The sequence below is a fragment of the Athene noctua genome, unplaced genomic scaffold (genome assembly GCF_965140245.1).
Source record: "Athene noctua unplaced genomic scaffold, bAthNoc1.hap1.1 HAP1_HAP1_scaffold_146, whole genome shotgun sequence".
Lineage (NCBI taxonomy): Eukaryota > Metazoa > Chordata > Aves > Strigiformes > Strigidae > Athene > Athene noctua.
The window spans coordinates 45477-71226 of NW_027437618.1; the positions used below are offsets into that span (position 1 = coordinate 45477).

Sequence of the window (25750 nt, forward strand, 5' to 3'; positions counted from 1 at the left end):
AAGTTTAAATTGTTTTCTACCGCAAGTAAAACATTTTAACCGGTCGCTTGGTGTCGTTTCACCTTAATTTAACCCAAGGGGATCACAGAACTGTTGCGACTCTCTGGGCTTCCAGTCTGGGTTGTGACAACCTTAAGAGTTAGAAGTGCTTTGGAAAAGTGGTTAAGGAGGGATGTCCCCAGGGCACGGCCAGGTATTTTCTCCTCATGTGTCCGTATGAGTGGCAAAATCATAGTTTCCTGTCTTCCCTGCAGGTTCCTCGGCTGGTGAAGGTTGTCTTGGAGCCGTCGCCTTACTTCAAGTTGACCAGCCCCAGTGGTGTGTGCTGTAAAGTAGCACCTGGCATGTGCTCAACTTTCCGCGTCCTGTTCACCCCGGAGGAGAACAAGGTGAGACTGGAGGTCCAGAGAGGTCGGTGCCTTCAGTGTAAGCTGAACCTGCTGGGCTGGATTCAGAACAGGGCATCTGCTGTGGGTTTTGAGGACTGTCCTGGATCTAGAACCAGGGGAAACTCCTTCCCCATGGGGAAGATTATGCTCTCATAGGCTGGAGGCTCTTACGTGTTTCAGATCACTTTTGTCCTTCAGTGATGGAACATTTAATGTCATGTCTGCTGGTTTGAGAGAAAAGAGAGTGCCGTCTGTAGTGGGGCGGCCTCCCGAGGTGTTGGTTTCTGGTATCTGTCCACTGCTGTGTGATTATGGGTTTGCTCCACTAACGGTAGATACAGAGGTGTGTTTAAAAGTGACTTGTTACTTGGAGGACCTAAAGTGAGCCTGATCAGAGTGAGGACTGCCACCCGTGGAAACTGGAGTCACCTTAATGCCTCGCGTGTTGGCCATGGTAGCGAGACAGCAGAACATTATGTCTGAAGTCATGGCGGATTTTACGCACTGGTTATAGCCCACAGCCTGCTGTGGGGTCTGCTCCAGGCTGTGGTCGGGCAGTCTGCAGCTGGTCTGTTAGGATGCTGTTAGCTGCTGCAGCAGGGACTGACGGGCTGTGCTTTCCCTCCCTGCGCTTCCTTGAGTGTTCCTGAGGGAAGATGCATGTGGAACTATAGGAAAATGGCAGGGTGGGGTATTGATGTTTGACCATCTCATCCCAACAGTAGGGGTTTAATTATTGTGGAAAATACTAGAGGAACAAATAGATCCAGAGAGCTTTTCTGTTTCCCATCGGGCAGCCACTTCCCTGCCTCACCCTGGACTGGAGCAAAGATGGTGCTTTTCCATCCCCTCTGTTTTCAAGCCTTGCAGCTGGGCTGTCCCTGAGGACACTTGTCTGTCTGCGATGCAGCTGGGACGCTGGGGCAGAGGGACCGCTGTGCAGGTGGCAGGGAGCCAGCCTGGCACAGGCACACTGAGCTCTAGATGTCCCTAACTCGGCAGGAGGCTGTTGGGCTGCAGGTGGCTTTGAGACATCTGCCTGAACGAGCACACAGGGGAATAAACGGGCAGGTACAAGCTGCAGGCAGACACGTTACCCAGAGCCTGCGCTGTGGCCGTCACGCGTGTTACTGTGGCTGCTCTGTCAGCTGGCACCTCTTCCATGCCAAACACGCCGTGCCTTTGCTTAGAGGTTTGCACATCAGTGCTGTGGCCCTGGCAGGTCTGATTCTCAGTGCTGTGATGTGAAGGGTCAATGCTGTTATCTGGAGGCTTGTTAGTGCAGAAGAATTTAATACCTGGCATGGACAGGAGGAAGCACTGCAGGGAAACAAGGACAGGCATGCTGAGTCCTTTCACCACCATCCTGCTACCTCTTAGCACTGTCCTTCGCATGGCTTTTTTGGAGAGACGAGGCCAGGGGACAGCTTTGAGCCAGCAGATGTTTCTGCACCGGGCCAGCGGTGCAAGATCTCTTTGGGCGTACCTGCTTCTTCATCTTTCACTTGCTACTTAGATATAATTTAACACTTTGTCCTATCCTCAAACAGCACGGATATAGAAAACTGAAGAGAAAATGCCCTGTGGTCCCTAGCTCCCCATGCTTGTGAAATAATCTGTTCCTTTGGAGGGATGAGAAATTATTTCACATCGTTAATATTTAGGGTTAAAATTCTGTTGTCCTAGGGCAGTTCTCCAAACTACTCAAGTGACACAAGAGCTTAATCTCATTGAGGTAGGCTTTGCAAAGTACACCGGTGTCTTCAAACTCTGATTTATTCATATTAATTAGCTTACTTTTGGGGGGTGGCAGAGGTATATTGGTGCCCGTGAAGGGCAAAGTGCTGCTCTTCGAGTTTAGAGAGGCAGCAGAGCAACACGTGAACATCACCACAAATACAAGTGGGGTGAGAGAGCCCTCAAGAACCCCCATGTCCAATACTTTGTCCCTTGTCTTGCCCTTGAACTGGCGAGTGTATGGAGCAGGGAGCTCTGCCAGCAGAGCTTCAGCGACACTCCGGTGGTTTCTGGTGCACTGGGGGTTGTGCAGGGCATGGGGAGAGGGATGCCTGCTGCTCAGCGAGGAGCACGTGGGGATTTATACAGCTGAATCAGAATTTTGTACGAATTGAGCATTTTGTCTCATACTTGATGGAGTGTGGGGCCAGCGAAGCACCAGAGTGCCGTAGCTCAGCTAGAAACGCATCAACAGCGCAGCCAGGAGGTGCACGGCGCCTTGAAAACCCCTCAGCAAAGAGGCTTTGGGAAATGGTTCTGCAGAGCCGCCTGCGTTGGGCTGGCAGTGGCTTGCACGCAGAACACCTGTGTGTTAGTTGTGGAAGGCTGACGAGCGCTGCCTTTGAAGAGGCTCTGCCCCTCTGCTGCTCCATCACCTGCAGGGAGGGTGGATAACCCCGTGAGCTGGGACGCAGGTACAAACCCCTCTGCCAGGGCTGGGCACTCCTGCTGTGGAGCTGGTTTGAATCTGTTCTTCCCCGGGGTAAGTCTGACTTCAGCAAAGTCACTCCTGATTCAAGGGAGTAAAATTGCAGCTAAGCCCTAAATAAAAGGACCACGTGAGTTGTTAGTGGCTGAAATGCCACGTGCCATATAGCGCTTGCTTGAAAAATGAGCAATTTCCTATTGTCTTGCAGTCATTTGGGAATGTGCCACAGGATGGGACTGTCAGAAGGTAAATAAAGAGCTGACATGTCTCTGTTTATTGGCACTCTCCTTAGAAATAAGAAATGCTAATTTTTCTGTGGGTCAGCGTTTCCAGGTAGTTACTCTTGCTGCTTCTGTCGTACACATTTCGGGTTTAGGGCTTCAGCTGCGTTATGGTCTGACAGTCTCTGCCTAATTGGAAACCATCGTGGAACTGACTGGCAATAGACAGGAATACCTACCTTTGTGTGTGTCCTTTGGCTTATTAATAGGTTATCTTAAAGGAAGAAGGAAGCAAGAAGCATATGAATACATAGCACAGCTTATTCTGTTTTGTCCTCTCGCTCTTTTTGCTGTAGCAATACAATATATTCAAGCAATACACGTTCAGTCTGTAAGGTTTGCCAAATTCACTACTGTTGCTCAGTGGAGACTGAATTAATGCTCGTTAATGTGAATTATGACAGGCTGATGAGTTATTGCATTACTGAAATTAGAATTCAGTCGGGCGCTGTTAGATGTTTGGTAGCACACTGAAGCTATTCCAAGTATCCTTTTAAGATGACTTTTGAGGGGAGGAAAGGGGCAGAAAATCAAGGCAAATGGCCCTGTGCAAAATGAACCTGGAGCCAAGTGACCGATTTCAAAGCCTGCTGTGAATTGGTGGCTGAGGAAGGCAGGAGAAGGGCCACCCCTTCTCATGGGAAGCTGTCTTCATCCTCCAGTCTCTCCTCTCTTAATGGCCCTTCTTTTCCAGCCTTCATGATATCCTGGTTTCAGCAGGGAGCTTTCCCTGCTCGACTTGCTACGTTACTTTGTGCTACAAGGATCTCTTCTTTGCAGTTGTCTGATGCAATGGGTTCAGTGAGGTATTTAGGGTTGGTTTCACAGCAAAACCGCCCCCTGCGTTTGCTGGTGTGCTGGGCAGTGAAGGTTGCTGTCACTGTGACAGTAATTAATGTTAACCTGAGCTTGCAAAGAGCCTGAACTGACACCTCTGAGACACAAGCAGTTCTTTAATTTCATTGGGTGAAATTCAAATGCCAGTGGTGATACTTCGCAGGCCAGAGCTTATAACTTATTGCTTCTCGAAGGTGAATAGGAGAAGAGGAACCATTGCACAGTGACAGGTGTTTTCCTTGAAACTGGGAGAGGAGTTGTATGAAGGATGAAGTTGTATTTTCATGAAAATCTGTAGACTGAAGCTGGTGGGTCTAAAAAGAAACTTTAAAGTGTGGAAGCGATGCAACCCCTCTCTCACCCAGGCATGTTTGTTTAGAAACCTGGGTTGAAACCGTCTAAGGGTTTGCAGTTGCAAAGTAAAACAAGGCTGTGAATTGGTTCCAGCTGTACCCGTAGACTGTAAGTAAATGCCTAGCAGAGCTGGTAAGGCAGGGCAGTGCTGCAGTGGAGATCTGCAGCCCCCATCTCCTCCCACGGGAGGGTTATTCAGCTTGTAGATGCTCACAGGACTGTGGGTTCACAGCAGCCTGCACAGCCAGCTTCTGCCTGGCACCCCTCTTCCCTTGGCTTTCCCCCGGTTTGGCCTGAGGCTTTGTTCAGCTTGGTGCAAGGTCCCATTCTGGTGGGTCACGGAGCGTGGCTGAAGGTCAGGGCACTCTGAAGAGCTGAGTCCAGCCTTGTACGGGATGCAGCGTCCCAGGGCGTCCCTGGAGAGGGGGCTCGGCACGCAACGTGCCTGTGCATGAATGGCGAGAGGCAGTTTGCTCTCTCAAGGTCATGGTTGTCTCTGAGGCCAAATCCTTGTTGCTTTAGCCTTGCCTTCATGTACCTGAGATTAGTCACAGGAAGAACTCTTTAAGTCTAGTGTAGAGCTGGAATAGGCTGCTGAGGGCAGGGGTTGAATTGTTAGTGCTTTTAAGTACTTGTCAGACATCTTGCAGGAGTAGATTGGGTGTAGAGCTGAGCCAGTTCTGCGGTTGGGAGATGGATCAGCTAGCTTTTTAAGGGTGTGTGACCCCAGCCTTGTCCCTATATTGCTCTGGGAAAGGGTAGGAATTACACACTTACCCTAAACTCACCTGACATTAAAACAATTCCCATGTCCAGCTTGTTAAATATTTCACCAAAGACTGAGTGTTGGTCGTGCACGTGGCAAAGTCCTTTTGAAAAGGCACCTGAGCATCCCCTCCCTGGCCAGCATCAGTGAGGTCACTGTGTTGCTGGGATTGGAGTTAGTACTGTGGCACAGTGGGTGCTTAGTGGAGCCTTTGATCATCTGCGGTGGGGATGATCACGGGTTCTTGTTACTGCTGTAATCCCTTCCATGAAATTGCTCTATGTTGGTGCCTCACATGAATCAAAGTATCAGAAAATTTCGTCAGGTTCTGCCAGCTTGCTGTGAAAGCAGGCGAATCAATGGGATTGTTTCTTCTTTGCAAGTTAGCAGCCTTGTTCACACTACAGGAATGAAATGTCCCTAAGGTAAAAAGCCCTTTGACGTTACTGTATGCTACTGTTAGAGTCATAGAAACCAGCAGTTTTTCTTCTGCCATGGGATGGTACAAAATGCACTGTGCTGAGATTGTTTCTTTCCCTGCAGGATTATTTCCACCAGCTCACCTGCATCACAGAAAGGGAAAAGTTTATTGTGCCAATCCGAGCTGTAGGTGCCCGAGCTATCCTGGACTTCCCTGACCAGCTGAACTTCTCCGTCTGTCCAGTCAAGTACAGCTCCCAGAAAACTCTGCTGGTTCGCAACGTGGGTAACCGGGAGGCTCGCTACCGCATCAGCACTGAGAGGTAAAGGAGCTCATCTTCTTTGTGCAAAACACTGTTGCATGATAACACGGTTGGTAACAACAAGGAACCAGAGCATCTGAGCTGCTGTATTGCGGCTGTAGCTGCAAACGGGCAGGACATGTGGGTTTTGCTGTTGCTTGTAGTGTTTTAAGTATGATGGAACCTGTGATAAAACTCTGCGTGCTGCAGCGAGGTTTTGTACTGCAGTGGTGTCTCCAACAGAGCATCTCGCAAGACCGATTCCATTAGACTGAAAGAGCACATGACAGAAGGCAACCTGGCTGCCCTTGGGCTGTGTAAGGTGCTGCGTGGCAGGCAACAGCTCTAGGAGCTCGGTTCCTGTAGACCGAACACAGTGTTAAGAGATGGGCAAGCTGTCAGCTGGTGAGAGAGACATTTACGAATTTACCAGCAGCTGTGTCTTTATATGCAAGTGCCATTAGAAATCGTAGATCAAAGCAATTGGTATTGAGGCCCTGACAAAGGCCAGGAACTTTGTTTTCCAGTGGGTTTGGTCTGGTCCGTGAGACCAAATATTAAGTAGAATGAGCTTTTAGGTGGAGATGAGCAGACACTGGCTTAAAAACTGCACCACAGCCCCAAAGCAGCATGCTAATGAGGGCACAGGCAAAAGATGCAGCAAGTGTCTGGTGCATGGGTTGGGGGCCTTTTCTTTTAGAGCTTTATCTCTCCCAGATTTCCTGGAGAGTGCTCCAATCTGTAAGTATCCAGCTTGCAACCTCCTGATCCCGAGTGCCTTCTGAAGTGGTTCCATACCAGTGTCGGCCAAAGACAGCCATGCTCTGGGAGGCTGCAAGCGCGTGGTGTTCCGGTGGTCCCGAATCAAATGCCTGACATGAGTTGTGTTATGGACAGCCTGTCCTGCTCCTTCTGGTCTCAGAAGACAGTCACTGGTTTCCCAGTTGGCTGAATGGGAGAGGGTGATGCAGCTGCAGGGAAACTGGTTGAGTTGGCTGGTAATTCGTGGTGAGTTGCTTGGTTCCGGAGGTCTTGGTGTAGGAGCTGAGGTCAAGAATGCAGCAAAGACCAGCGGTCTGACTTGGTGCACCTGAGCTGCTTCAACTTCTTCTCCAGGAAAACAGGGCTCAAAAGGCCAGTCTTTACTTTTCTCTTGTGAAACATGAGGGTTCAAGAGGAGCTTCCACCAAACCCTGGCAAGGCTATTTAAGCAGACTTCTAGGATGCTATTTAAGGAGGCTGCTTCTTTTCCCTGTGGAAACACGTAGGCAGGAACTTGTAAATCACTGCACAGTTTTCCTCTGGGATTTCCAGATCTAGCTGTTGTCACCAAAATAAATACTCAGTAAAATCTCAGTAATCATCTTTTTGCAATGGACTCTCCAACTCTCCTATTGAGTGATACAGCACGTCGAGTCCTCCTTGATACGGATTTTAAGAGTTTCTGAGCTTGAGCAAATATTTCCGCCCAGATTTGCAATAAAGAAATGGGAGGCATTGCAAATGTTTTATTTCAAACTACACACAAAAAAGTTCTGAACAACTGGACTGCATGTGTACAGGGATGGGAAGCTGATATGATTTCCCTTGTCAGCTGAGGGCATCTGCCATCTCTTCCATTTCATGATAAACTTTTGAAAGCTGCTTTGAAATTTCAAACAGATGATTTAAATCTTTGAATATAAGTAGCATTTTATTCTAATTAAGTTGCCCTGACTTTCATTCAGATTTCTTTTTAAATACTCTTAAAAGAGTATTTAAAAATACATGCTTGCATGTGAGAGGAGGAGGAGGAGGATTAGTGGAGTAGAAGGGAGTGAGAGATCTGTCTAAGCTTATAGATCCATCAAGTGACCTCTGTGTCCTTTATTCTCTATCTAAACAATTTAAACTTGTGTTTTCTGGCCTGAGCATATTCAGGCTCTTGCCCATTCACAAGTCATTTGCAGATGCCACCATTTCCTAGTCCATCGTGCTGCTCATATCACGTTTCCTCGCAGCTTTTCTCTGGATTTCCTTCTCTGTGGCATCAAGCATAATCTGTCTGCCTTCACCTTCAGTGCATTTTTCAGCCCATCTCCAGTCCTAACCTTTCCCCTCAGCTCTTGCATCTGGTCACTTCATGATGACTTTCCCTGCCTGTTACTCATTTATCTAAAGGCTTTGATGTTTTCTGTTGTGCATTTCCCTCCAGGGAAGAGCTCTTAAGTGAAGCCATGGGGCCAATTCAGCATCCTTCTGCTGTTCCCGTTTGGAGCTCTCCCTTGCCATGGTTTCTACCAGAAGCATGGCCGCATATTTGATCACTTTTCATGGAGGGAGAAAACCACCAAAGCACTCCCTGTTATGCAGTCTGGCTTCGTGCCTCTCCTCCCTCTGCATGTCCATACCCAGCTCTTAGCTGCATAGCATGGTAATAGAAAGTAATAATAGTATAAATAGAGAAAGTCTCTTCCTGTTGTCTCATTGTTAAGGCAGGATAACCAGTTTCTGCTTCATGACATTCACAGAGATAAATGTCATTCCAGTACATCCGAGTTGAAAAGGGTGTCTGGAAGCAGATCTCAGTGCAGCACTGCCTTCTCCTGACATTGCTGACGTTGTGCTGTGCCATGCTATGGGGCTAGAGGGGATCAGTCTGAGATAAGATCCATTTAGGAATGTCCCCACCAAGCTCTGAAGGCTCAGGAAATTATCCTGCGAGGCACAGTGCCTCGAGCCCCGTTGTATCCCTCCCTGTAGTACCCATACGCTACATGGAGGCGTGAGACTGGCGAGTTCCCGTAGGACGTGCAAAGACCATCCAAGGACATGAAAATTGAGCCTAGGTGCAGTGAAAGAGGGAAATACAGACCTTGCGTGATGCTGACAGGATTTTTTAGCACAGAGATGGAGTCTTGGATGCTTTGACTGTAGCAGACTGGGTTTACTGGAAAAGATACATTGCTTGAGTTTGGTTGTTATACCGTTACTGTAAAATAATATATGCCAAGATGAAACTACCAAACTACCTTTTTTTTTTTTTTTTTTTTTTTCCCCTGCAATAGATCTTAGTAGACAGAAGAGGCAATTCAATCACCAGTAATTTTACTGTCTTCCTTGGGTTTGGAGGTAGCTTGTAATGAAATCTATTTTCCCAAACTCAAATGATTTTATAAGGCCCCAGTAGACCAAAGAAAGGTTGGCTGCAGGAGATAAACATGCCACGGCACTTGAAGTATATTGCGGCCTCCTTGCACACTGCGTGTGCCAAAGGTGTGGTTCAGGAGAACAGGCAGCATGGTAGTTTGAGAGCCTGGGCCACAGAACTGCCAGCTTTATTCACTTGTCAGTCGTATTTCTCAGTTCTGTCAGGAGTATTTGGCCTTTGGTATCATCACGGGATGCCCAGCTGTCAAGATGGGGAGCTGTTGCCTGGTGAAAGTAAGCAAGATGTAAATGCCAAAACATATCATGATGAAATTGCTTACGAATCTAGTGTTGCTTTCTTTCTGAAGGGCAATAACAGGCAAGATCTCGGCAAGTACTGATGGGCAGGTCTCTCCTAAGTTGGTGTGGCTAGATGTGTTTATACAAGCTGCATAAGGGACTGCAAGGTGCCATTGGGAGATCTGGACATGTGAAAGTCTAGATGTCGTACAACAAAGCAAACCTACAAATGGACATAGTTACAAAGCATGTCAGAAGAAAACGAGCTATTAAAAAGCCTCCAAACCTTACCTTTTCTGTCTTTCAGGAGCAGTAGTGATTCATTAAAAGGGTAGATCTAACAGGATGCAAATTATCCCAAAGAACAGCTCACATTTAATGGGTAAAAAGCCAGTGTCTATCCCGCTAGTGCCATCTCTCAGCAGTGGTTTTCATTTGGCTGTGACAGTGTGTCAGGGATGTCTCCTTAGCATCTCGTCTGTAGGCTGCAGACAACAGCTTAGTGATGGTGACTGAAATTCAGGGGAGTTAAGTTAAACCATGGAGCTTACATCTTTGAGTCTTGGAGAACCAGGTCCATGTGAGGGGTAATGAGCTCCCACTACAGCAGGAAGAGTTGTCTCATGGGTACGGCGTGGGGTAGGATGTAGGACAGGCAGTATCTGATTTGTGCTCCATTTCTCAGCCCTGAGAACTGAGTCCTGAACTTGGCTGGATCCTCCTTTCACAATTTGAAAAGATGAAGGTATCTTTGGGAGGGTTATTCCCATCCATCTGAGGGCAGGAGTATGTAGACATGGGGAAGGAGCAGGAAGGTGATAGGATGGGAGGTAGTGCTGAAGTGTTGCCCAGGATCCCCCTTAACTGGCAGCTTTTCTGTTCTGGCAATATTTCTGAAAGAAAAAGAAACAAAAAACAAAACCAAAGAAACTCCAAAATCTCTGCCTTTCTCACACCAGGCAATGATCCCACCCAAGCCCTGGCAGAGACCTGCAGCAGTCCTGTCAGTGACCATCAGTGCGGGTGCAGGACCGTGTAGAACAGCCCAGTTCTGAGGCTGGTGGTGCCTTGTCTTTCCTCCTCTCTCCAGAGTCTCAGGCCCAGCACACAAACATTGCAGGCCCCGTGCTTCGGTGGCAATGCTCCCGTGGTTGTAATGGGAGCAGGTCAGGCCCCTAATTGCAGTGACATCTCCTTAATGAGCAGAAACTCCAGCAATTTCATCAGCTGTCACTACTTACATGAACAAAGTTCAGCTTGCGCATGGCTCCAGTTGTTCTCAGTATTTTTGTGTGTGTTGCATTCTCTAATGATGGTAAAACTCTCCAGAGCATGTTTTTAAGGTGACAAATTGACCACCAGCAAAGCACTAAAAGCAATAACTTTTGTTTTCTAAGTGGGGCTGTAGAAGAGCCATGAAGCCCAGCTGCAGAAGCATGTTACACCTGGCTTGTCCCTTTGCATTAAAGCACTGAGTTTTGTGTCTGTCAGCCAAGAGCCGTTTATCTGGTGACAAATCATAATTGCTCATATTAAATCCAAAGTACCCCAACACATTTTCATAATTCTTTCCAATGCATTGCACAGAACTTGCCTGGTGGGCCAAGCAAACAGTTACCGAGCTTGGATGACAACCCCGAGTCCCAGATTGCAGTGCTTGTGAATACACAGAAAAACCCCTGTTAAACCCGCCTTGATGTGCTCCTGGTAATGGCACTTCATGTAGCCGGGGGTTTAACGGTTCAGGCTGTACAAGGGATCCTCCTGCCGTGTCTTGTTTCCACGTCCTTGTATCGCTCTAATCCGCGTTTGCACTTATTCAGCTTTTTCTGATTGTTCCTTTTCTTAGAGCAGCTTTCACTGTAATGCTGACGAAATGCACCCTTTCTTAGGCTAAACTAGGATGTTTTCAAGGTAAAAAATTGAATTCTGCAAATTAAATCATATTTATTCTGTGGTCTTCAGAAAGACACTTATTCTCCCTCCTGTCTGATTGCTAGGCTGCAGTCTCACTGGGACAGGTAGTGCCCTGACATTTGCATCTCCTGAGGTGGAGTTTATAGGTGGCAGGAAAAGAGAGATTCCTGCGGAAGTCAGTGTCAGGTTGTGCAGGCAGATCGCTCTCACCCTCTCTGTGCTCCTCAGAACCCATCCTCTGGCTGTGCTGCCAGCAGTCGGACTCCTGAGCCTCCCTGCAGAGATGGGGATGCAGAGTATGGGGGAGGTGAGGTCGTTTGACACCACAGGATGTTCGGAGAGCCGGATCTCTTCAGAAGTGAGAGTCTGTAGCGCCATTTCTGATCCTCTATGTTCTGTTTTTTCTGCTGGCTGTGGTTTGTTTGCTTCCTGCTTGCCCAATGAGCTGAAGTGGAGTAGGCTGCAAAAGGAGTGTAGTCCCCGGATCGCCCACAATAGCCCTGATGTGTCTCTTTCTCTGTGTTGCAGCCCCTTCTCTGTGGATCCCTCCATCGGGACTCTTGGGATTGGTGATGCCGTGCAAGTGACAGTGGAGTTTCACCCGCTGAAGACCGGGGATCATTCCGGTTCCCTGGTAGTTCACTATGACACAGGTAAGTGCTGGGCACTGCGTGGTGCACGCTCTCTGCATCCTTCAGAACAGAGCCCCTTCTAGGCAGAATAACGTTAAACTTTCTTTGCAAACTACTTCTAAAAGTTTTTCTTTCAAAACCTCTGCACGTCTCAGTGCTTAGAAGGGAGCAGTTAAAGGGCAAAGGCTGAGCCTGTTCTGTGTGTCCTGTGTGGCTGTGTGCTGGTCCATCCCTGCTGTCAGCACGGTGTTCTCCCCCCAGCACGCCCCATGACAGTCATCTACCATCATTGCCCGATGTTGCAGCCACCTTAATTCCCTCTCCAGGTGTACCTCCCCTGTCCTTTACCTCGGGGAAAAAGTGACAGTGTCACTTTAAGAGTAGGTGGGAAAAACTCAAGAAAAGGTGTGATGTTAAAAGGCTTCTGTCTGCCTTGGTTCAGCAGAGGTATCTCGTGATGCTGTTCAAAACACTTCTTCAGTTGCCTGAACGCATTTGGTGTGCATTTTCTCTTGCCTGAAAGAGAGGTTTGTTTTGTCCCTGTTCCTGAACTTCATTCCTGGGAAGTGTGATGTCCTCACCTAGGTGCGACTGCGATGCTTTAGCCCAGCAATGAGCGTTTTATTGTCTTGAGTTTGTAGAAGTTCTGTAAATTCTCTTATATCTTCCAAATGCTCTTTGCAGCCTTCTGAGTTATCACAGCTTTGTTTAATATTTTTCAGTCAATGACACATTCACAGAAAATTTATGCTCACTCAGAGAAGCTCATTGGTTTGGGTAACACTTTCTTGACAGAACAACTGACATTTCAGAGAACGACAAAAGGTGCCTCATTTGTATGCGTTTAGGGAACCTATAGGATAAACTTCAGAGGGATAGATCTTTTCCTGGGTTGGATGAGGGCTAACAGGTCGGTGGGGTTTATACCATGTGAAATGGAAAGTGCAATTGAAGAATCCAGGGCCGGGATCTTCACAGCTTGCTTGGAAAACCTGAGCCTTGTTCTTAACACCTGATCCCTCCATGGGTAATCTTTGCCAAAGTGATTTTCATGGACAGGCCACGGGGACCAAACTATCTGCTGGCTCTGGGGTGGGCAACCTCCCCGTAACATGGTGCAGCTGCCTGGGAGATGAAGGCAGGATTTGTTCCTGCCTGTCAGTACGGCGCTGCAGTTATTTTTTAATAAACCACAGACTGAGAAGGAGAGCAAGGAATAATTAAGGGATTATTTCTCACACTTTGCAGCATACAAAGAAGTAAAAGGCTGCTGAGATTAATTGCTGAAGTGAAACCAAAGCATTTAATCAATCGGTCTTAAAAGCCGCTTGTTTTAGGCGTAGTGCAGAGCACCAGACCGTGTTACCCAGCCTGGCGGGGAGAGCCCTGGCTGCTTTGTCCTGCGCTGTCAGACTCCCTGCGACTCGCATACAAAAAGCAGCTGGGCTGCTCTTTCAGAGTTGCCAACAGACTGTTTCTTATGAAGCGGAGGCACTAAGAGCAAAATATCAGTGTAGGGTGTTGGGAGGCGTTTTCCTTGCCTTACTGTGTGTCTGTATGGACTTGCTCACAAGTGGCAGTAGTTCTCAGTGAATCCCACTGGTTTTAGTGTGACTGATGCAGGATCAGGTGCGTGTTGCCTGGCTTTAATTTTAATTCAAATCTGTCCCTAGCATTGCTTAAGGAGACACGAAGCTCTTCCCTTTGCCTGCTATTTGGCTGATTAGAATTGTGCCTCCTTTACACTGTCCTGGTTAGGAGTGCAGGTGCTGTCCCCTGGACAGGCTGTCCGCGTGGTGGTAATTGTGTTGCTACAAACTTTACAGGTGAGTGTGAAGAAAATGTCTTTGCTGCTAAGAGCATAATGATTTACAGTGAAAATTTGATCTTCACTGCTTTACATGTCCCAACTCCTCCATTTCCCCCATGTACATGGGTCTGGGTGTGAAAAAGTCCAGCTCATACTCCATCTGGGAACGTAAACATGTTGGGATGCTGAATCCTTTTCCTTGGCTGAGCAGGCTTACTTCGGTAACGAGGCCACCCATGCAGGGGCTTGGCGCTGTGTTAGTGGTTCCTGTACACATGCAGGACACTCATGAAATCCCAGCCCTGGCTGTTTATTGCTGTTTGAGGCTGAACAAGTAATGGTAGCGTGGATGTGCCAGCACCTCTGAACATCTCAGCTACCACGAGGATAAAGCATCTGAGAAAACACTGCCTTGTTGTGATAGTCATCTGTGGTTTGGCTTTGGAGAAAGCAACCACCTTTGCAGAGCTCTGTTCTCTTTCCTCTAAGAACCCCCTTTCGACCAAGGGTCTTGTCATCTGTCTTGCAAGGCTGGCATTGCAGTCACTGAGTTCTAGGAACTCGTTTGAAAATGAAATGAAAATCCTATTGATTTAGTCTGTAGACCAAGTCTTTTCCTTCCTCTTTTTTCTCCTTTGTAAATTCACTGATGCATGTGGACAGGCAGCAGGGTTTAACTGAGGTTTAGCCCTTGTTGTGCTGCATTTTCTGTTCCTGAGATCACTCAGACAAGTTGCTGAGTGTTCTCAATTTGAACTGACTGCAGCCGGAATGGAGGAGGCTCAGTACTTGTCTGAGCAAACTCCCTACCTCAGTACATCCTTGACTCGTCCCTGTATTGTGCAGGATACCAGGGTGGGAATACTAAAACCAGTTTCTGGCTTTAATCTTAGTCTTGTGCCAGTGTTTACAGGGGCTCTGGTGCTTCTGTGAGTAGCGTTAAGCTACTGTTGAGCTAAATTCATGGCAACAGACCGTGAGCTTCTGACGCCCACCGCTGTGTGCCACTGCCACTCCAGTCTGCAGCTGTTCATCTTCATGCACTTCTCCGTTCCTTCCACACCAGGAAGATTTACGGTAGCTGCTTAGAGGTGCTAAGAGGTGGGGAAATCTTCCGCTTCCTAAGCAACAGCCCCTTTTGAATCCAAAGCTTCCCTGTAGTGCTCTAACTGCTGCAATTCTTTTTTATTTTGTGTTTAGTGCTGGCAGATGGTTAGAAACTGACATTATTCTGTGAGTTTTTAAAGAAGATCTTGTTTCCCATGTTAGATCCTAAGGTGTAAGCCAGACTGATGCTGTACAAGAGGCTTCTCTAGATTTTCCTTGGGCTATGAGGCATTAAAAAACTTTGCAAGGGGATTTTTCTTTCCGCCTGTCGTAGGTGGTGAGTGCATGTTGTGCTTTTTTTTCCTTCTCTTGTGAGAATTCCCAGCAGTATGGCTGGTTTCTGTCAGACTTTTATGTTCTCGTACATCTGCTTCAAAGTGAGTGGAGGGAGTCGTATATTGTAGGCAAAAAAGGTGTAAATAGGAGTTTGTGCAATTATATGTTGACTTTGCATCCTAACAGTAGCAGCACTGCAACAGACCGAGGGTTGGTAACTATACAGCCGATTGGTTATATGCTCTTATAGTTCAAATCACTTAGATTGATGGGTGAGTCTAGTTGGTCTCCAGAGTGTTTGTCTCTATCAAAACAGGTAATAGGTAACAACTGTTTCCTGTCTTTGTTTCCCCTTTCCTAGAGCTGCTTGTAATAATGAATTTTTCTCATGCTGTTTTTGGTAAGGTTGTTCTGCTCCTTGCAGAGTATGGCCCCTCTCCAGGGCCTTGTGTTTCAGGAGAGCTGATTTGTCACTTTGAGGGTAGATGAAGGGGAATGAAGTTTGTGCTTCATTTGCTTGAGGTTTCTTTGCACAGCTTTGTAGCTCCACAACTACATAACACCCCTCTGAAGAAAACCCCTGCTCCAGCAACCCATGGAGCTGACTGCGTGAGCACAGACTGGGATGTATGTACTAGGAGGGTGGCTTGGAAGTTAGAAATCTCCTTCTGGCTGTTTTGTTCATCCTCAGGCATGCACAGAAACAGACATCTGCGTGACGCTGCATCCCCCATTTTTAGCACGTGAAAGATTTCTGGAAGAATGTGGTTTTCATCTCTCTGCAGGTCATCCTTGACCACAGCTTGTCTACTCTTATCATCAGTGGAAATCACTGACGTGTTCTAAGTGTCATTACCGGTGGAGGTGTTTCAGGACAGAACTGAACATTCATTAGCCTCCTTTCCTTGTGGATCGATCAGCATCTGCTGAGAAGCAGAAGCACAGCTTGAAGGGTGACTGATTTATTAGGTGGTCTATTGAGCATGTCTTTGCCAGGCAATCAGAATGAAAGTTCCTGCACCATTTTCTCCATGGCCAAAAGCAATGTTTCAGCCAGTCGGGTACCCCAGCGTGTCGTTACTGTGGTAGCAATAACAATTAAAAATAGTCCGCGGCATCCTGGGTACGTGGCAGTGGTCTTCCATCCTCTGACGGTTTCATCGTCCTTTTCAAAACATTCTGCAAAGCTCCTTCATGCTGGGCAGGACAAAGCCTCCGTGCTGGCTTCTGGATATTCCTGTGCCGGAGTATTTCATCCTGGAACCAGGCAAACAGTTCTTGCTAAGCACAGTGCAGAGGGGTGCTGGGGAATGCGGTGGGTGCTCGGTCACAGAAGGATGCACGGCGGGAGCCTGACTGCAGGGAGATGGCTCAGCGTGCAGGAGAGCTGTCTGAAGAGCCTGCAGCCTGTCCTGTAGAGCACTGCTGCCTGGTCACTGCTTTCCACCTCCCTTTTCATCCCCATCTGTTGTCTTATGGCTCCTTGTAGGGCCTCTGGGGTAGAGACCCTCTGCTTTCACTGTGCTGCGTGGGCTCAGTGGGTGCTTTGCTGAGGTCGGGGCCACGCTGGGGACTCTGGCCGTTACAGCAACAACTGTGGGCACGGTCATGAGGAGGATGCTCTGAGCTTCGTTGTAGCCTGGGAGTGGTTCTTTAGAGACACCTGTGTTGCCAGCAGCAGTTTTTTAGTGGTGAGGTTTATAAAGGAGGTCTGGAGTAAATAACGTGATGGTTTAATGATGTCTGAAGGCAGCTCCTGAACACCGCCTCGGAGAAGCACTTGCAAATGACTGTCGCTGCTCCATGCTTCGCTCTGGGGCTGGAGATACAGGCGTGGGGACAGACAGACGCCTTTCTCAGGCCGGCGGAGACTCGGCGCATCCTGTAGGTGAAGCCATCAGCTTCCCAAGAGCGAAACAGCTCAGAGGAGCGCTCCTGACTCTGATCTGGTGGTAGCTCTGTGGGAGACGCAGCAAAAGGCACATGGTGGGGCGGCTGGATCAGGCTGTAGGTGACTTCTCCAGCTTTCCAGAGATCGCTCGGCCTGGTGAGGTGACTCGCTTCTCCGGCGGTGAAGCGGTAACAGAGACCTCTGCACGCTGCTTGAAAAACAAGAATATGCCGGCAGTGGAGGCAGCTGGGTATGATAGCAGGAGCAAAAGAATTACTTCTCATAGGTCGATATGGGGGTACAGTCACATCCTTTTGAGTGAAGAGCTCTCCTTTCATTGCTTGCTTGTATTTTCAGTGAAAAAGCAGCAGCAGGAAGGCACTGTCTTCTGACAGACTGGGCAAATGAAATTACACTTGCTTTCCATGCTACCTAAATATTCCAAATGTGACTGTCATTCACTCCTAAAAGATTTTCAATCCAAATTCAGAGAGAGAATCTCAGAGAGAAACCCAGGGATAGAGGAAGAATATGTCGTGGCGAAGACAAAATGCATCAGGGTGCTGTTTTGTTTCTCTTCAGTCTAATCGACCTGGCTACCAGCTTCCCAATGTTTAGAGCAGTAATCAATGAAGGAAAGTACCAGCTCTTGGACACTAGGAATGTGTTCTTCATCAAACCTGAAATTTGTTTTGAAATCTTGTTCAAGGGCTTGCTCATCTATCCTTTCTGTTCAAGATCAGTTTGTACTGCTCTGAAAATTACTCCCTCTTGTACCAGGATGCTTGTGTAGTATTAGAAGAATTCAGAAAGATGCTTTAGCTCTTCTGTAAATTCTCTCTTTGTCTGTTTTCCTGCACAACAGGAGTCCCACAGATTTCTCACTTCAAGATAGTGAAAAGTTACCGTGGTGTGCTGATACCTGTGTCTGTAGCCATGTGGATGGATGCTGGGATAAAACACAGAGGTGTTTCTGCTGTGTCAAAGAGCACCACTCAGGAGTGCACAACCCGAAGCATCTGTTCTGCTGCTCTGTAAAAAGTCTAGCGTTTAATTTCAAGTTCAGGCATTGCTTTGTTCAGGTTGCAGAGTGAAAGCTGTGTCCTGCCACCTGTAGGAAATGTATCAAAAGCATGTAAGAATGAGAGAGTTGACAGTCTGCAATAAGATCACGTTGTGTAAATAATGATAGGGCAGACACATCTAGATTCAGTAGATGCGCTTTCATGGCAGCCAAGCATCCCAAACCACACGCCATGGACACTGCCCTGCCAAGTGAAATGCCTAGTGCTATGTCGCTGTTACAGTACAGAGGGGTTTATTGAAAAACAGCCAAGAGTCTTAAATGAAACGTCACATCTGATTTTGACACCCAAGACATGAAGCCTGCAGCCGCCCGTGGCCGACCCTGGCCGGTCCGCTCTCCGTGTCAGCTCATGGGCCTGGCAGACAGATCCGTGGCTTCCTCCTGGCTCGCTGGCAGCTGTGCGCACTCTCCTGGACCCGGCGATTTGTGGGTGTCTGTATTCAGCACGATGCCAAATGCTCTCGGTGGTAGAAGGTGCTCCGGCAAACCCTCCAGCCTTCAGAAGAGTCCTCAGTGCCTGCAGCCAGGAGCGCAAGGGTGACTGCATCCCCAGCAACTCCCCGCGAGAGCAGCAGTAGGGGATGTTTAGCAAATTGTGTAGAAACAGGCGGTGCACATGCTTTCTCCCTCGCGGGCTCCGGAGTTAGCATTTTTCTGTGCTGGAGGCTTTATTCTCATCTCTGTTGAATAGCTTCTGATGCCTTTATCTTCTAAGAATTTGTCCGGTTTCTCCCTGGATTTGCAGCTGTTAGCCTCTACAGCCTCCTGTGGCAGTGTGTTCCAAAGGAAGGAATACTCCCTGGAAAAGTACTGCCACTTTTGTGTAATTTCTGTCTAATAACATTATTTCAGGCCCTCAGGTTCCTGTTTTATGACAAATAGTGACAATTTTTTCCTTATTCACATTTCCCAGGCCATCCATGCTTTTACAAACCTCTCCCATCTATTGCCCATATGATTTCTAGGATGAGGAGTCATAGTCAATCTTCTTATAAAAGCTGCTTCATACTTTAAATTGTTCTTTCTGTCCTTCTCTATTTAGCTTGAGATGCTTCAGCTTGTTTTTTTGAGATCAGAACTATACCCAGTATTTCGAGACGCACGTGGCCATGGGTTTAGGCAGGGAGACGATGATAATTTTCATGGTGTTTATTTTGCAGTAGTTTGTCATCTTGATCGTTGTAGAGCGCTGGCTCGTGTTTCCATAAACCCAAGCTCGAGGCACTGTGCATGTCTCCCATTTCTTGGCTCCTGGCTCCTTTGCTTGCCAATATATGCCAAGGATTCAGTGGAGGGAGAGGCAGTGCTCATAAAGCATACCCGCCTCTGTAACTCTCCTGAACATCAGTCATTTCTGTATGCCAAGTTGTCCATTATAGAAAGCAGATTGTCAAGTCACTGTAAACATTGCTGCTGTCCTTGCAGCATAACTCTCATCTCTGACCACAAATCCCTACCACTCCATACTCCCTTAAGAGCGGAGAAATTGAGGCTATACAGGCATGAAGGCTGGGTTCTCTGTGTGTGGAGATGAGTGAATGACTCTGGAGAACTAGTGTTTTAAGGGTGAGTCAATCCCCAGTGCCCCCCCAAAAGAGGGGGCTCCTTTTTTTTTTTTTTTTTTTTCCCTGGAATGAATGTGATTCTGCTGTGTTGTGTCTGGCTTCGGATTTCAGGAGTGCACCCAGCACACATCCAGCGCTCTCCCTGTGTTGTTGCATGGTAGCGCTTTAAAGGCAGGTCCATTGGCTGGCTGCCTTGCTGTGACCTGTGCAGAGAGGAGGAGGCTCTGCCTTTGCAGAGGGATGCTCTCCAGGCTACGGCCAGGCTGCTGCACTTGTCCGTTGGGGGTGGCTCTGAGGCTTTAAGCACCACTCCACAGAAATGCCGTTTCTAGAGAGCATGTCTGATGTTGGCTGTTTGAGTCTCACCTGGGAAACACTTGCCTGCAAGAGGAAGAGTGAGCTTGGTACTGAAGTTTGATCTCAGTTGACTGCCCGGAGTTACTTGGCTGGGAAGAAGGAAGGTTTGAAAACTCTGGAAAGGAGGGAGCCTTTGGGAGTCTGTTTGGGAGGGTGACGTGCTGGCAGGTCCTCCAGCAAGGCCCCAGTCGTTGGTCAGTTGATGTGCACAGCCAGGGACACTCTCCTCTTCAGCGGGCTCTGAGGTGGAAAGCAAAGATGCCCTCGCTCTGGTCGTTGAACGGCTTGGGAAGACGCAGCGTAGACTTGCAGACTCGGGCATAAGCAGCAGGGTCCCGGCTGAGGAAATGGGCTTGCAGGGCTGTAATGGGCAGGTCGGGGTGGGCCGTGCCCCACCAGTCTCTTCTTGACACGTGTTCACAAACCCACAGCAAGTGAGGGCGCTGCTTCTGCAACACAGTGAAGCTCTCTTCTGTGTCCCATCCTGCCCTGGGCTGTCACTTGTTCCTCTGAACCTCCCTTTCCTGCCTGCGTGCCCCCAGGCATCTTTGGGTGTCAGCAACAAGGGATCAGGAGAGACACAACGCTGGGCAAGCCCTGACTGAGGTGGGACTCCTCAGAGTCACCTGAATGACTTGGATGCAGAATTCTCTATGACTCGAGTGGGATGGCAACCCAAAGGCCACCTGGGCACATCGGAAAAATCTCACTGTAAATACTGTCACCTTGGGGATAGATCTCTACAAATGCACCCAGAAATAAGGTGCTGACGGTGGTGCCATCCTCATTCTGTACATGGGCAGCTGTCAGGATGTGATGAGTGTGCTGATCTGTGGAACTGCCAATACAGCTAAAAGCTGTAAGAGTTTATTCTGTTACTGGTGGTTTGCTTTGTTCCTCGTACTTCCATCAGCAAGTGAGATGAGCAAAGACTCCCCTGTGCTTTTTTCCAGGTGAAGATATTCACACAAGCCTCTCTGGGGCAGCTGTAGATGTCAACATCGGTCTGGCCAGGAGCTCCCTGACAGTTGAGAAGACTTACCTCACACTGTCAAACCACAGATCTGTAGTCATTCACAATCGGAGTGAAATCAAGGTTCACTTCCAGTGGAAGGCTTTTTCAACTCAGGAAGAGGAGGATCATCAGAGGCTGAGGTTCGTTTGAAAGATTCATTTCAGTAAGATACACTGCCCAAGGGTAAAACTAACATGTGGCCTCAAGAGGTGTGGTGCATTGAATGGTTTAGGGCAAGTAAACCATCTATGGCATCAGGTTAGGTGTCCCTGGGCTTTAGGGTAATGGAGCTCAGTGCCTCGCATTCCAGCTCCATCCATGGTCCAGCTGAGGATGGTGTTTTGTGGAGGAAAGGTTGATTGCAGTGACTGGATTCCCTCAGAGAGCAAATTTGCATTTTAGGGAGCCCCAAACCACTGATATCCAGAGACCCCTGGGTTATGGGGGGTCCATGAGGCTGAGGAAAGTGTCAGCACTCGTTCCCTGGGACTGCACTGAGTAGCAGCACTTAACATAGCTGCAGGTAGCATAACTGTTGTGATATTCACTGCAGCTTCTTCCACTCCAGCTTTGATAAGGTGGCAGGCTCCTTCTCCAGGAATGTGCAGGGTCAGGTGCTGTGTTGGCCCAGCAAGTTGAGGCCGTCCTGCTGTAGGATGTTGAATTGCCTTGCACTGTCCCGGTTTCCAGCACAACGAGGTGTTTCTACCCTTCCTCAGAGACTGGGGAGAATTTGGAGGTGAAGGGTTCTGCAGGGAAGGCAGGGCAGCACGGGACAGAGCGCGTTTGGGCTGCAGCAGCCTGTGTCTTCATGGTGCTGAGAGATGGGGCAGGTTCTTCCAAGGGTGTCTGTGGTGAAGCTTTGACATTCCCCTTTCAGGCAGCAGAGACACACTTATAGCCCGGGGGGATGAACTGGAAATGACACTTAAAAGTTTGGGTGATTAAGGGAATCCTTGTGGGACTTTCCAGACTTGCGTGGATGTAGGTGTATAGGAGTTAGCTCACAGCTGATCAGGAAAGTGCCTTAAACTGGAGCACTTTTTAAAGGCTTCTGAGCCAATAAAGTTCAACATAATTAGGTCAGAAATGCCTTGAAGGCCAAAACTAGTTTTTCACTGTTCTCTATTTTTAATTACACAGTGTGTGACTTCCATGCAAGCTGAATGTGTTAAAAGAAAACCTCATTGCCTTCTCTGGGCACTTGCCTGGACCCTTCCTTTACCGCTCTCTCCTCACCTGCCTGTCTCAGATTGGACCCTGAGTGATCCTCTTTCCCCTCAGAAGCAACCGGGCTTCCCCACAGTTCACTTCAACCTGATTCATTTCCAATTACATTTGATCTCATGCCAGTTTATGTCCTGAGTCTGACCAGGACGTTCTGTTCTTCCTCCTTGCAATCCCAGGGGTGGTCATAGCTCCAGGGCCACTGTCCTGCTGCTAGAGAAGCTTTAGAGATCTCAGAGCAGAGAGGACTTTTTCCATGAGAGGAGGCAGTGCAGGACCCTGCTCTGGGCTGTGACCCCAGAAGACCTGGATCCTTAGGTGGTGTATCCAGGGGTTTGCTGTGTCTCCCTCCTGTAGGACTTTCTGGGATGTAATGGTGGAATTATTGTCCGCTGATGGAGGTTGAGCTGGGGGTTGCTCATCGGAGGCGGGAAGCCCTCCTCACGCGCAGAGCTGTAGGTCAGCCGTGGAGAAACATTCCCCCCTGCACTCCAGGGGGGGCGAGCCAAAGCAAGTGCTTTTGGTGCTGGTGCCAGCCTTTGCCCCAGGCTCTGTCTGTGTACAGCTAGTAACATCCGTGACCGTATTTCCGTTGGAACTGTATTTGAATTTAGCTGGGTGATGATTGCTATCCTGGTTTTACTACATTGCCTTGATCTGCTGCTACACATGGAGCCTTCCACTCATCCCCCCAGAGTTGTCACCTGCTGGTTCTTCATGGCCGGGGACTGGAGTGTGCAGAGGGGACAGCGATATGCCAGCTAGGAAGCAACTGCTCTGTAGCAGTGCTCCCTTATCTCTTGGTTGTGATCTTTAAACTCTAGAATGATTTCTGCTACAGCTGCCAAGTAAGGGAGAGATGAACTGCGTCATAGCCCTACAGAGATGGCCAAAAAGAGGAAAAAGATAAGGTGGTTCAAGGCCAGACGCAAGGGTTTGGATTCAGAGATGCTGGTCCAGACTTCTTTAGTGGGTGATGCCAGGAAAAGTGCCTTCCCCTCTCAGGGCCTCTGTTTCCATGCACATATAGACATTGGTGTCACCGAAGTGATGCAATGCCTGAATTCATTGGTTTGCTTTTACAGTGCTCTGGGATCCTCTGGTGAGAAGTGGTATAGGGCACAGAGAGCACATTTAGCTTGCTTACCCCTGCAGGTCCAAAGGGGAAGGAAAAAGGAGTGATGCCAGTAGCCTGCAGCTGAAACCCAGCTGCGTCTCCCCCTGCCAGTGAAGCCCTGCAGTGGGTGCTCCTTCGTCTTGATCTGGCTCCCCCAGGCAGCTCTGTGGTAGGAAAAGCCAGTTGGGGTGGTCGGTGGATTCTCCATCAGTTGTGGCAGAGGCTTTGAGCCAGGAGGCTCTCGAGGGCTGCCGGCTTTCAGAAACCTCTTCTGAGCTTGTAAGCGTGGAGTAAACCTGCGTGCCGTGGTGGCGGCCAGCAAGTGATAATCTGACCCATGGGGGACCCCGTGGCTTGGGGTCAGCCCCTCGCTGAGCTGCTGCTGATCCTCCCCGAGCGCTTTGCTGCCCCTGCGCTCACACGAGTCTCTGCAAATATGTTGCTCATTAAATTATCTGCTTGGTTTGTCTCTCCCCGTGGCTGCAGGCTGCAGAGGTGGAAAGGGGGCAAGATGGACCGTTGTCTGAGGGAGTGCAGGGTGGACTCTGCTCTTGGAGAACACCTTCCCCTTCTCTCCCGCCCCTTCCAGAACCAGCGGGCAAAAGTGCAAGGAGACTCCATGCTTTTCTCCGACGATGTGTTCAGCCTTGAGCCAATGGTAAGTGATAGCTGAGAACCTCCCTTCCTTCTCCTCCCTGGCTGAGGTCACTTGGCAGGTCCCTGTGTCAGCTGGCTTGATGGGCCAAGAGATAACACCAGGTTTCTAGGGAGGCTGCGAGAGCTTGTTGGAAAAAGCATCTCTGTGGGCTCCTGGCAGAGCGAGAGGCTGCCTAAAGCTGAGCTCTGCTGCAAGGGCTATAAATTAAGGGCGCTTGGTAAGTGTCCTTACACTGTTGAGAGCCATCAATAACGATGAGTGAGGGCACAGCTTACACATAGTGTGTGGGGATTAACAAAGGACATTAGAGCGCTCTCAGTTCACATATTGACCTGAGGAATGAAATGATCCTCTGTGGAAAGGAGGCCAAGTTCAACCCAAGTTTGATCAGAGAGATACCAATCTCTTCATATAACCTGGATGGATACCACGGCTCAATCTCCCTTCCAGTGTCATCTGTGAGCCTGGACACAAGGCTGGCAGGTTTAAACGGACTTCCTGAGTTTCATGGCGCATAGGTACAGACATTTTATTGCCTCTTCTGTTTATGCAAGCAAAACCCCATATCCTGCAATCGGCCAGATCCCTGGTTCTGAGTATTTGCATGGTCTGAGATGAAGAATGCCCACTGTCCGAGCAATGTAAAATCCCTTTTCATCTTGGAGTAAATCCTAGGATAATCTCAACCTCTTCTTCCTTTTAAAATAGGTGAAACTAATTTTTTTATTTTTTTTTTCAAGGAAGGGGATCATCTCCTCTTCTTAGTTGTTCCTATATCCCATATAAGGCTGAGAGCCACCAATGTTGGCACAGCGGCAGTTTCACACCACTGTAGCTGACAGCAGCATGATGTGACCAAGAGATTGTGTCAGAGCAGTGGGAATGTTGTAGAGAGAGGGAGCTGATCAGCTGAGCATTAAGACCAGCCTGTGGTGTGTCAGAGCTGATTTTGGAGTGTGCCGCAGGGCTCCTGCTGCTTTACAGTCAGACTGTCTCTACAAGTAGCTTAACCTGCTCTTAAGCTCCTGAATGCTTTGAGGTGAGGTCCAGAAGTCTGGCTGCCCACAGCGCCGAGTCCTGGCGCTCCATGTAGTGACATACAGACATAAAGTGTAGCCTGGCCTCAAGTCTCGAGGGGAAACCTTTCCTGAATGGAATGTTACACAGGTTGCTCTAGGACTGACTATAAGTGGGCTACCACATGAGTCTCTCCCCTTCTGTTTTGTCCAGCATTATCAACCTTTTGATTTCCATGAATTCCATTATTGATGGAACAATCAATTTCACATTCACTTTTGCTCATGCCTGTCTTTCCCCCTGGCATATGGGTGTCTTTACATCAAATGGTAGTAAGCATTTTCTACTTTTATTAAATGTAGAATCTAAAACTCTACTGCTGCTGGCTTCCACAACCTTCTTTGCGGTGACAGCCCTGTAACTTTTAGCCTGGACAGACACCCTTCGTGCACTGCCATGTAAAATCTGCTGGAGAGGCCCCCCAGAGATGGGACCTTATGTCAGTGGACCGTTAGCTGCCAGTATTTTCAGGTGCTGCAGTCTGTAGAAGCTGCAGCAGGTCACTTCAGTCTGTATAGGGTTTACTCGCTGATGGAAATAACAGAAAAGAGGAGGTGTGATTTTGGAATTACCATGTGGATGAGAACATTCTGAGCAGTTGCCCAAGCTTGTGGGAAACAAGCTGATACGCAGCTCTGACTTTCTGAGCACATCTCAAATTTGGTTTATTTTTGCATCTACACATGATGTGTCAGCAGGGGCAGCTGTGGTAGAGGCCCAGGTGGCTCCCAAGGGACAAAGTCCTTGCTGTTTGCTGCATCCTCCCTGCCCCAGCTTGTCTGTAAGTCCC

General features: G+C 48.5%; 1 protein-coding gene across 1 annotated transcript in view; it reads left to right on the forward strand.

Moving 5' to 3' along the window:
• Nucleotides 1–25750, forward strand: part of LOC141955232 (hydrocephalus-inducing protein homolog) — a 96328-nt gene that overhangs the window by 10972 nt on the left and 59606 nt on the right. Inside the window, 5 exon segments of the mRNA XM_074895151.1 lie at nt 255–389; nt 5617–5816; nt 11670–11794; nt 20820–21021; nt 23712–23883. Of these exon segments, the coding sequence (XP_074751252.1) occupies nt 255–389; nt 5617–5816; nt 11670–11794; nt 20820–21021; nt 23712–23883 (834 nt within the window).